The sequence below is a fragment of the Lissotriton vulgaris genome, chromosome 3_1 (genome assembly GCF_964263255.1).
Source record: "Lissotriton vulgaris chromosome 3_1, aLisVul1.2, whole genome shotgun sequence".
NCBI classification, from domain to species: domain Eukaryota; kingdom Metazoa; phylum Chordata; class Amphibia; order Caudata; family Salamandridae; genus Lissotriton; species Lissotriton vulgaris.
This window is the reverse complement of record NC_141689.1, coordinates 1,324,623,607-1,324,636,285: the sequence shown is the minus strand read 5'-3', so window position 1 is coordinate 1,324,636,285 and position 12,679 is coordinate 1,324,623,607. Positions and strand designations below refer to the sequence as shown.

Here is a 12,679-nt window from a genome sequence, read left to right as displayed (position 1 = left end):
CCATGCTACCACTAGGATAGCTTGTCTAACAAGGTTGACTTACAACCTGACATCTTTGGGGTTTGCTTGGACTGATACCCAGTGGTTCCAGAATTGGAAACACTACATATCAGGCCAACTTCTCACATCCATGCTACTCTTAGGATAGCTTGTCTATAAGGTTGACTTACAACCATCATCATAAGGGATTGTTTGGACTGATACAAGGTGCCCCCAGAACTGGAGACATCATATATCAAGCCAACTTCTCACACAGACTACTTCAGACACCAACTTGATCAAGTGGCAAACCGCCCCAAGAAACTTTTCGAGTTGGTCAAGCAACAATCACTGAAGACTCCAGAGGCAGCCCACCTTCTTGTGATGATCTTGCTACGTTCTTCACTGAGAAATCAAGGGTCATCACCATTGAACTCTCTACTAAGAAGGCTCTATTGCCATCCTCCTGGTCCGCACCTCCCCCTGACCTCTCAGAAAAGCGTAGCTTGAACACCAAGAACAATGCGACATGGAGCACTTTTACCCCATTCAGTGAAAATTACATCAACAAGATTATTCTGAACAGCAATCCATCTAACCGCTTCAGTGACCCCCTGCCATGGCCACCCCAAAGAAATCAAGTATGTACTTATCCCCACCTGGACAAGGATTGTAAACGCTTCTCTTTCACAAGGCACAATCCCAGACTTCCTAAAAGCAGCGCAGGTATCACCCATACTAAAAAAACTAACGCAGATAAAACTGACCTCCATAATTTCCGCCCTATCTCCAACATCCCCAAATTAGCCGAAGACTTGAAAAATGCATACAATCCCAACTCTGTGCTCACATAGAGAATTTCCAACTCCTAGACCAACATCAATCCGGCTTCCGGAAGGGACACAGTACCAAATCGGCCCTCACGCACGTTATGGATGACATCTTAAAAATGCTTGACCAAAATGATTCCTGCCTCCCAATACTCCTTGACCTTTCTTCCGGTTTCGACACGGTTAATCACAACAACCTCCATTCTGAAGAACAGGATGGGTTTCTCAGGTCGGGTGTTACAATGCTTCTCGTCCTTCCTTCACTACAGATCACAAAGAATCAAGGCAAACCACTCCCTCTCCAGTACTCATGGGTGTCCCTCAATGGTCTACCCTATCTCCTATCCTCTTCAACCTTTTCTTGCAACCACTAGCTAATACTCTAAATTCCACGAACATTCTCTTCCATATGTACGCGGATGACAAACAACTTTATTTGAAAATGTCATCCCAGGACAACATCATCTCACTCAACACTACCATAATTAATACATAAAATTGGGTAACGGAGAACCATCTACTGCTCAAGACTTCCAATACTGAATTCCTTTTCATTTCTCCCCCTAACCACATCCCCAAGCTAGACCCTTAGCTGAATCACCTCACTGCCTTCAATTGCACCCCCTCATCATAGACACAGCCAAATCTCTCGGAATCACCTGTAGGAAGGTGGATACCTGACTATGGTTACCCCAGATTTTTTTGCCTAGTGTTTAGCTGGTTTTCGACATAGCCTGGGGCCCAGATTAGCAGGATCCCAGGCCAACTATCTGCTCTCTCTTTAAAATTGGCTCCATGTACCCTAGGTACAATACCCACTGTACACTGGATCACCTTATGAGCCCCTGTACAGTGTACTATAGGTACACAGGGCATAGGTGCATTCAAGGCCTACCAGGGGCTGCAGCATATATTTTGCCACCCCTGGCTGGCCATTCAAATTGACACAACTGGCTGATCACTCAGCTGGGGCAAGGTGGTGTAATCACCCCTTGCTTAGATATAGTATACCTATATCTAACCTTATATCTAGACACATCTACACCTATAAGTCACTCCTATGGCAGGCCTTAACCCTTTCGATGCTGATGACGAGCTCAGCTCGTCATGATGCACAGTTGAGCTGTGCTGATGACGAGCTGAGCTCGTCATGAAATAAAGTAAAACAACAAATTGCAGCACAGGACGGGAAAACGCCCAGCAGCCATGTGGTTAACAATCCTGGAGGCAGAGTGCTTGGTTTTATGTGAGATGGTGCTCTAGCATGAGCTGAGCCTGTCTGCAGCTTTCGGAACCATGTCCTTATAGCTGTTCTAGGATATTGCCATACCATATACTCTTAAGTGCATTATGTACCTCGCGGTCAGATGTTAACTATGGTTTGGCTTTATAAAAACATGTCGAGTAAGGTGTCATACGATTTGGAATACTACCCCCTCGCCAGTTCTGGCGACGGGGGAAGCATTCCACCCTTCTAGAGGGAAAAGACATGTTGTTCCCACTATTCCCTGTTAAAGTTAACCAGAGCCTCAGCATCACAATATGGATGCTGCTGCCACAGACACAAGTCTGACCTCCTGCTGCTGGGAGTCCTTCCAGCGAGGGAGGCTTGGACAATAGGTTTCCTGCCTTGAGAGGTGCTAGCACCACCCCAGACAGGACTTTGTGTATTGGGACAGGGAGGGCTGAAAGGATTGAGACACTGCCTGGGGCACACAAGGTGTCCCATGCATAGGCCAGTTCAAACCGGTGCTGGGGCTCTCCAGCCCCAGCTCTGGCGCGAAACTAGACAATGGGAATGGGGTGTAACCACCCCCTTCCCTGGTCCTACCCATAGGAGGGACCTAGCAGATAATCCAGCCCCTAAGATTGGTATATAGGTAGGAGCTGAGTCTAGGGACTTTAGATTAATCCTGACTGAAACTCTGAAACGAAACTCTGGCCTTTCAACGATCTACTTGAAGAAGACGACTGAAGAATCTCCCTTGTGGTCAAGGAGTGACCACCCTGCACAAGCAGGCCCCATCCAGCGATTGACGACTTCCTTTGCCGCCGCCTTCCGCCAGAGCTCGAGCCCAGAGCCTGACAAGAAGTGGATTCCCAGACATCCAACAGCCTGATCCACTGTCCCTGCAAAGCTGAGACCCGTGGAGGCGACGAGATACGTGGGACCGGCCATCTTGAAAAGTCTGCGACCTGCTAACTGTGCAGCCCCCGAGGCCTCCTCGAAGCTGTGCATTGGGGATTGAGAAGCCCCAGCCCCGAGCTGCATTTGCACCAAAGATCAGCCCTGCACCCTCCACGAGTTCTGCGTGGGGCCCTTTTGCATTTTCCTGCTTGACGCGTCTGCCCTGTCACTTGCCCGTTGGCTAGTGGCCATCTTGGCGACGATACTTTGAATTTTCACCGCTGGTCTGGTTGCTCCAGACTGGCCCTTGCTTCCCTCAAAAGAAGCAGCCCCTCAAACCTTGCTGGTCTGAGTAAGAAGCCTACATCGTATCCTGCGTGGGTTGACTTTGCCAAGGCTTGTTGACTCCAATCCTGAAGCCGACACCGCCGACAGTGAGAGCCTTCGTGGGACAGTCCGTGCCTGACTCCTAGTCGTCGTCGACGCCTCCTGGTCCACGTGGCTGCAGAGACAAGCTTCCCATCAGCACCTGATCGCTTCCCGACATCGCCTGGTTCCTTCTTGGTCACTGGCTAGTGACCCAGTCTCTGTCCCCTCTGCTTTCAGGTCCTCTACATCTTCGATCCACCCTTGGATCCACTCGTACTCTTCTCTTCTGGCCGCCTGCAGCATCTTATCTCCAGGGCTCTATAGATCTCCACGACGAAACCTGACACACTTTGGGACCTATGCACCCCCTTCCTGTGGGTTAGGTAACGCGAGTACTACGGTGCTCCTGTAGAGGTTTACACCCCTAGTGTCCTAGTTTCAAGTGGTTAGCTTCTATTCCAGTCGGAAGACTCTTAAACCTTTAACTTTGTAACTTTTACGCACCCATTGACTTCTATGTGTGAACGCGTGTGCCTTTAGACGCTGCACACGCTTCCCGTGGGCCTCCTGCTCCCTAACTATTGTTAGTCCAGTGTAGCCCCAGCGATTCCCAAGTCCCTAGGCCTTACCATTGTTCGTGACGTGGTACTTATACCACTTTCTTAGTATATGGTTTAGCGGGCCACCCCGGCCTATCCATATTTGTGCAACTTTTGTATATTCTATTAAGTTACTTGTTTTGCGCTTGTGCTTCTGTGCTCATAAAGAGTTCAGGGGTTTGTTTAGAAATAAATACATAAATATTTTGAATATATATCCTGTGTGGTGTCCTTTAATTTGGTATTAAAGGGATTGCTTATGGTAAAACAGCTGGCTTCACATGCCCTCTTGAGTTTAGCCTAAGACTGCTTTGTCCATGCTACCCTGGTCTATAAGGTTGACTTTACAACCATCACCATAAGGGTTGTTTGGACTGGTGCAAGGTGCTCACTAGAATAGTGAACATCATATACCAGGCCAACTTCTCACATCACCCAGGACAAACACCTGAATATGAAAAATCATATTATCAATGTGTGTGTAAGGGAGGTAATCTCTTGATGACGACACTCAGAAACCTTAAGCCATTCCTTCCACAAAAGAACTTCAAGCAGGTGGTACAAGTACTGGTCCTGCCGAGACTGGACTTCGGCAGCGCTACGCTCTGTGGTCTTCCCAAATACACTCTGGCTCCCCTAAGGGCATCACTGAAAGCTGTGGCCAGACTGGCCACTGGTACCAAACGAAGTGAGCACATAGCCCCAATCCTAAAATCTCTTAAATGGTTGCCCTATGAAGCTCGAATTCAGTTAAAGATTGCCGTTCCGGCGCACAAAGCTGTGCATTTAAAAACTCACAGGTACCTAGCGCAAAAGCTTGAATTATCCTGCAGTGGGAGAGCCTCAAGAAGCTCTATCACTCTCCTCCTGAAACCACCCATCCTTAGCAAAAAGAGAACCGGTCTCTGAGCCTTCTCCGACGCTGCCCCAAGGATTTGGAACTTTCTTCCACCGGAAGTACGCAGAATCTCCTCAACGACTGCTTTAAAACTGGAAGCCAAAAGATTCTTAGTGAACACATTTTTACCTTAACATGAGCCAGGATCACTTGCTTGAAATCATTTTCTTACAACCATTGTACCTTCATATGATGCTGCTCTTCTTTACTGCATTGTGTTGTCCCCCCACCCCCCTTCGTAGCCCGGTATATTCATGCTTATTGTATTACTCTCCTTGTTTATCCTGTTTGGGGAAACAAACGAATATTCCTGTTGTGTATTCCTACTTAATATCGATATTGGATCTATGCTCTTCTTTTCTGCATTGTGTACCGCCCCCCGTAGTCTGCTACTTATCCGTTTATGGTACAACTCTCCTTGATTTATTTGTGTGGGAATTTTTGTGATTATTTGTCTGGGACTTATGCAAGTATTCCTGTTGTGTAATATTTTCCTGTTGGCGATATTGGATTTATGTCCCTTCCTTCCTTCCTTTGTAAAGCGCTCTGATATCCTCCGGGATCTTGTTCGCGCTATATAAAACTTTATAAAGAAAAGAAAGAAAGAAAGGTAATCTTACAATGGCTAAAAGGGCAGTAAAATAAAAACACCTGTGGCTGCAGGATTTCACTTATCAATGCCCATTAAACAAGCATCCAGCCTTGACTATTTTTTTCCCCGATATGTCTATCACTGTCTACGCCCTTTCGCAGTCTGTTGTTAATTTTGTGGTCTGGAAGTAGTGGGGCTTTATGCTAAGCTGCCCTTTGGATGTGTTCCTCAATTGCAGCATCTTTCTTTTGCCATGTTTCTTATTTATGCAGTGTCCTCAACAGCAAATGTGGCTAAACGCATTGGAGTGTTTTGCATAAGCACCTATTACATTACACAAGGTCAGATCCTGCGTATCTTTTGTATGTATTTATTTAGTTACTTATGCTGGAAAGTGCATTGCTAAACACGTATAAGGTCCCAAAGGCCACTGCAAATCAAAACACATAGGTAACACATACAATTCTGACAACATAAAATAACGACATATCACATACATACACTCAGTAATACATAGCTATAATACAATACCATTAGCAAAGCAAATGGCTTTAACTTAAAGGCATGACCTGTTCGCAGTAGGAAAGTTGGAGCTATAGGTTTTGTAAATGACAAAGCCCTTTATGTTTTTAAAATGAAAATAAAAATAAAAGGCATTGTTATTTGCAATTGTAATAGCTCAAACTTTCCTACTGCGAGACCTATTGGCAACGCCAGTGCTTGTTATGTTACTGTGGGACTCTCACCATGACCACGGGGAAGATTCAAGCATGTGAATCTATAAAATATATCAATACTGGAGAACCACAGTGTACAGGTAAGTAACTTCTTTTTTGCTTTTCTCTAAGGGAAGCCTCCTGCTTTGTGTCATCACTGCCAGGAGCTAGTCTTTGTTTCCCCATTGAAACTGAATTTTGTGAAAAAGGCACCAGATTACTACTCTTGAGCGACATTATCCTAAAGTACTTACTCCTTAATTTACACCCTTCTGCTATGACAAATTCAAATAAAATATAAGAAAACTACAGAGCATTGAAACATTTGGTCCAATTGATGCGATATGGTTTTTAAAAAAAGTATCTTTAGATTTGACATTGTAGTGATCTTTTGCTCTAAGCCCTTAGAATTTTTGACTTTCTTCTTAGGTGAAAAACACTAATGAGGTGTGCCAAGTGTATGTGTGGCCCAAGAATTAGCAAAAGAAATGCTTTTGTGCTACACACCAACATTTTCTTATTGTACGCCCTGTAACAACTTCATGTTAATAGTGCTTCCCCAGTTTTCTGCTAGCAAAGTATTGCTGTTACGTGGGACATACTGGTGCTCAGCCTAAAGGGCAGCTTCCCATCAGGACACATTTAAATGTACCTAGGACTATCCACAACAGTTGCACAGCCCCAGCTGTCACCAGGTCTCACTGGAGCTATGATATTTTCTTGTACATGGGGACATTGGATCCTCTGATTACTGTCAAAACTAGCTGGGGAGCAAGAGTCCAGTAGGCCTGGGCGGTGAACTTCGCTCCGTTCGAGGAGTTTGCAGAGTTTTCTTCACTCCGCAGAGCTCGCGCCGTGCAGAAAACTCCGCTTTGCAATGTACAGTGGAGTTTTTTCCCCGCTCACTATCGCAACTGTAAGTTTGCTATCGCGAACAGTAAATTTGCGAGTGCAAGCTACCGCTCGGGTAGAATTTCTACCCGAGCAGCAGGAATACCAGCACAAATTGCAGTTTGCACTGCATTCCGCCACTCGCAGAACTACGCCCAGGCCTGGAGTCCAGTACATGATAATTCTGGATAGGGCAAGTTGATGTGACTACTTTATCGAAGGTTGAGTGGAGATGAGTATCATTCTGTTGGGCCCTGAGACCAGTATAGCAGTGATGAAAGGTGTCCCTCCCTAAAGAAATGTGTTTTATCTGCTTTCTGAAGTGTTTTAGGTAATATAACTGCACTTCAGGAGAGAAAAAAACTGCCCTCCTAATGGGTGTTTCAAATCATGAGTGCACATCTTTAAAAACCTAGTTTGTTGCTATTTCTAAATTATGCCCTACCTGTGCTAATTCCTGTGCAGTGTTCATGATGGGGATGTGACATCATGACAAAAAATCCACAAAGCTCAGTTATTGCGTGTACTAAAATAGGTTATTTTGCCCAAACCTAAGGTAGCCTGAAATGACATCCTGGCCCCTATTGGACAAGGGGTCAGGGATCACGTTCCACATCATATGATCTCCACAGAGCCATGGACTTAGCAGGCAAACCTTTTTACTTATTTCTGAAGTGACTGTTACATTTACTTACCCAGGTAAACTTGCGCTCACAATTCCCAGCAAACCTATAGAAATTAGAAAAAAAATGTAACATCCATTGACGTGAAGACTAATAATGAAGTTGCAGTGATCCGTTACCCAGTTGAGCTCCAAGGAACTATAATTCTTACAATGTGATCCTTCAGAATGGAATAGTCCTTCCTCCAGAGTCTGTTAATACCAATGGCTGACAGTTTCAGGACTACCCGGATTGCCTCACCTGCAATTCGTTGGACAGTGAGGGAACTGGTATTGCTATACATCGATATATTAGTAAACATTCTGATTAATTCACTGGGTTTTTGTTTGTTTTCCTCCCCCTAAGATCTCTACTTCTAGTCCTTGCAACATGGGCCCTGAATTTTCACAATGTATGCACACTAGGAAAGCCTCCTGAACTCAAAGCGCAGAGCCAAACATTTCTAAAATCAACAAGTGTCGGCTTCCTGCAGTTTGCCATTTAACTTCAATGTAGGGTTGGGGGCTAAACAATGGCGACTTGGTATTACCAAAGACTTATTTGTCTATTGACTTCTTGCATCTCCAGAGTGACTCTCATAAGGTTGAGTTTCAGTCAGATGGCACTGCTTGCAGAGTAGTGTCAAACTAGCTATAATATGACTGTGACCTGGTTTCACACAGCATTTTGGTGCTAGCACTCAACTATATTGGCACTCCGACCAAAAAGTACTGATTAAATGATATAGCAGTCTCAAAAACCAGGTGAAATCCATAATTCATGCAATGACTTCACTGCCATCCTATTTATTTGTTAACACCTTTTATTGCAGTTTTGTGGGCATTCTACGTTACATACCAGTTTTGTATGACAATACAGTGTGAATCAAGTATACAAAACATCAGACAGTAAACACGTTGGGTATTTGTATTTCAGTAGTAAGTAAATTGTTCAATGGAACTTAAACTTTACAGTTTCTATATGATGGCGGTCCTCAAAAAGATTGCTTTGGTCCCAATTACATTGGGTGGGTGCTCCTCCTCTACACTGAGCCTTTAGCCCAGGTGGTGGTGAACAATAAGATATCAGAGATTTTCACACTGGAAAGAGGGACGCAACAGGGCTGCCCCCTCTCACCTCTGCTTTTCGCCCTCTCCCTCGAGCCTCTCGCGGCCTGGATACGACAAGACCTCTTACTACAGGGGCTCAGATGGGCAGATGGGTGGGAGGACCGGATTTCACTTTATGCGGATGACCTCCTCTTGTACCTCACCTCCCCCTCCAAATTCCTTAGAGTTGCTCTAGACATTTTCACTAGTTTTGGGAGAAACTCAGTTTACAGCATTAACTGGGTGAATCAATGCTATACGTCCTACATGGCGCCCCCCCTTCCATACCGCAAGATTGCCTGATCAAGATGGCCATAGAGGGGTTCATGTACCTTGGAATCTTTATCTCCATGGATGTGACGACTCAATACGAGAGGAATCTCTTACCACCTCTACAAAGGTTAAAAAGGGACACCGCCATTTGGAAGAGGCTCCCGCTGTCCCTACTGGGTCGAGCAGCTCTTTTCAAGATGATGGTGCTACCACGTTTTTTATATGCCCTCCAAAACTACCCAGATTTAGTCCCACAAAAGTGCTTTGCAGGTATTGATGCCATCCAAAGGGACCTGTTGTGGGCCAGAACACCACGCATATCACTCCAGAAACTTACACTGGGGTGGTACGATGGGGGTGTAGCACTTCCGGACATTCGGAAATACTACTGGGCAGCACACCTTTCGGCCATAAACCAGGGCACGTATAGTGGTGGGGATGATCCTGGTTATGGGATGGACAGGTGGCTCCTCCTAAGGGGGAACTTTGAGGCTGTGCTCTACTCTAAACCTAACCAATATCCCCTCACAGGACCTACAAGGCACTCTGTCCAACTCTGGCATATTGTGAGCCATAAACTGGGATGGGCTGACAAACTCACTTTGGCTACCCCACTCTGGGTCTCCGAAAAGCTGGGTACACTGGTTCACACAAAAGGGTTTCGCAACTGGGACCTGATAGGGATCTCCTGTATAAAATACCTATGGGGCCCAATGGTATGGTGACATTTGCCTCACTACACCAAACATACGATTTAGCGCAAGCGGAATACTTTCAATACATACAGATCAGGCACTCATTCCAGGCTAATATTCCACCCGGAACGACACTCTCGGAGTCCTTCCCCCCTAGAGGACTGACTGATTGACGGCCATCTACCAGAGAAGGTTATCTCCCTCACATGTAAAAAAACGTATTTTACATCTCTGGTACACGACTAGTATTGATGGGTCGGAGTGAGGACGGGCTTTGTAGGAGACAGTGTGGGGAGGTGGAGACGTTCCTTCACATAATATGGGAGTGCACTCTAATACAAGCCTACTGGAAGCGGGTGCACAACTGTATGCGTACTGTCTGGGGGGGTTGACTTGCAACCCGAATTTAAAAGGTTCCTCTTGAACATCTGGGAGCCCACAGACTTGTCCACAAAAGGCAGAATATGGGCGACGCTTGGACAGGTAATTGCAAAACACAATATAGCACGCCTATGGGGAGCGGAAACACCTCCAACACTCAGTGCATGGAAGGAAGACATGGACTGGTGCATGCTGCAAGAGAAGACAGTCTATGTGGCCCGGGGTTGTCCCCGGAAATGATTGGTAATTTGTTCAAAATTAAATTAGTACCGCGGCAACCTGTGTGAACCTCCTTTACTCCCTCCCCTTGACGAACCATTAACGCCTTAATGACTTATGTATTGATACCATCTTGTGTACTATGACATCGTAAGAGGTATATTTGTATAAGAATCTGTGGATGCAACACTGTAAAAACTGTGAATCCCTATGTGTAATGACCCACGAGTTGAATTTTCCAAATAAAAAGTTATAAAAAAACAAAACTTTACAGTTTCCGCAGGTGATGGCAGTGGTGACCCACAAATAGAGAGTAAATGAACCGAAAGTCCCCAATGAACTTAAACCTTCACCACAAGCCCCAAACTGTCATCTCTGATCCAGGTCTCTGCAAGTTGTATGATACTTTAAAAAAATATATATATAATGTCCTTTGCATAGGGAGTAATGCTACATTATATGGTTGTGGGAGATGGGAAATGGCAGCTAGTGCGTGTTGTTTCAGTCTTGTGATTCTTCAACGGCACTGAAGAGTACAACTTCTGTTCTTGAACAGGATTCTCACTTATGCTATTGGACCCAGATTGCAAGTATTTTTTGTTTTATTGTTTTTCTGAATTAGTTATCATTTTTACTTCAATTTGCTCTCTGCTCAAGGGCCATGATGTTCCTAGGCTAAATCGGACTTTCATTTACTTGCCTTAGAATTCGTCTACATGCGTGTTAATGTCTCCTTATTCCACCATATGGTGGAAATCGTTTTGGTATATAAACATGACAGTCCTATGTTTAATTCCAAATAGAGTTTTACCTTACATTCTCAACGGAACACACTTACTGGTAGGACATTTTACTTGTCTTTATCCGATGTTGCTTTAGCCTACTGGTTAATTATTTTTGCTCTGTTTTTCCAGGTCTGGTGTCCAATGTCTCCTGAGTTTTACCGTGAATATGTTGCTATTAAAACGAAGAAGCGAATATTGCTATATACCATGAACCCAAACAAGTTTAGGGCATGCCAGTTCCTGATTAAGTTCCATGAACGTCGGAATGACAAGATCATTGTGTTTGCCGACAATGTCTATGCGTTGAAGGAATACGCCATTAGGCTGAACAAGTAAGTGACACAGAACAAGAGAAATCTGCACCTGGAGTATATTATACGACCGAACGAGCAAGTGATGCCGAATTATAAGGAAGACGTGTGTGTAAACGCGCTTGGAACAGAAGGAACATTGGTGTTGCCAGTGATTTTCTAAAGTTAGTTTCATGGATGAATGCTCCATGAGGGACAGATTAAACCAGATATTCTCCAATCTCTCTCTAGAATTTAAGTAGAAAAAAAGCATAAAACTACAAAGGGGAATTAAATGTTTCCTGGCTGTCACTCTTTTTATATTTCAGTTCTGGGCACTACATTTTTGTGTATGATCGAGAAATAGGAGGACTGGGGTTTCTGCATTTCTAATGATAATGCCACTGTGGTGTTCTGTGCTCACGGTTTTAAAACTGCATTTCTCGAAACCGGTCTGTCCACGTCTGAAACATTTATTTATTTATTTATAAAGTTTTACATAGCGCTAGCTAGACCCGGGGGTATCTGAGCGCTTTACATACACAAAGGAAAAAAAGTTGCACATCATCGTAGGACATGAGGATGTGTAAAATATGTAATCAAAGACATCACACTTAAGTATACATCGACAGAGGGAAAAACGCAGATGGTTGAAACAGGTGTCCAGTAGGTTGAAGTTGTCAATATGTTTGTTGAGTTGTTGTAGAACGCATTTCTCTAATGTTTTTTCTAGGAACGGAAGGTTGGAGATAGGTCTGAGGTTGTTAAGCTTGTTGGGGTCGGCCCCTGGTTTCTTGAGTATAAGGGTGATTTGACCTAGTTGTAGGGAGTCTGGGACGCAACCCGATGCGAGAGAGGAGTTGATGATTTTTATCCAGAAAGTGCGGATGATGTGGTTGAGATTTTTTTACTATTGTGGACGGGAGGGGTTCCAAAGTGTGGGAAGTGAGCTTTAAGCTGGTAAATATATTGAAGACTTTGATTTCTGACATGAGTTCGAAGTTCTACCAATTAGCGCCATTCTTCAGTTAGAAGCAGGCCTGGTTGTCCATGGTATGATTTTGATCGGTTTGGTCAGGAGTGGTTAAAAGGTGGCAGGTTGCGGGGGAGGGAGGCTTTGGGGTTTGGATGAAGGATTGCTCAATTTTTGTGACTTTTTCTGTGAAGAAGCTGGCGATTTCTTAGCATTGATTCTTGGTGGCTATTACTTCTTGTGGGGTTGTGACGTTTGTTTGACTTTTTATAATGTTGAAGTGTTCTCTA

General features: G+C 44.6%; 1 protein-coding gene across 3 annotated transcripts in view; it reads left to right on the top strand.

Moving 5' to 3' along the window:
• ERCC3 (ERCC excision repair 3, TFIIH core complex helicase subunit) overlaps positions 1-12,679 on the top strand; it is a 1,672,020-nt gene that overhangs the window by 989,473 nt on the left and 669,868 nt on the right. For all 3 annotated transcript variants that reach the window (XM_086961802.1, XM_086961803.1, XM_086961804.1), the window contains one exon: positions 11,256-11,458. In XM_086961802.1, the coding sequence (XP_086817928.1) occupies positions 11,256-11,458 (203 nt within the window). The remainder of the gene's footprint in view (positions 1-11,255; positions 11,459-12,679) is intronic.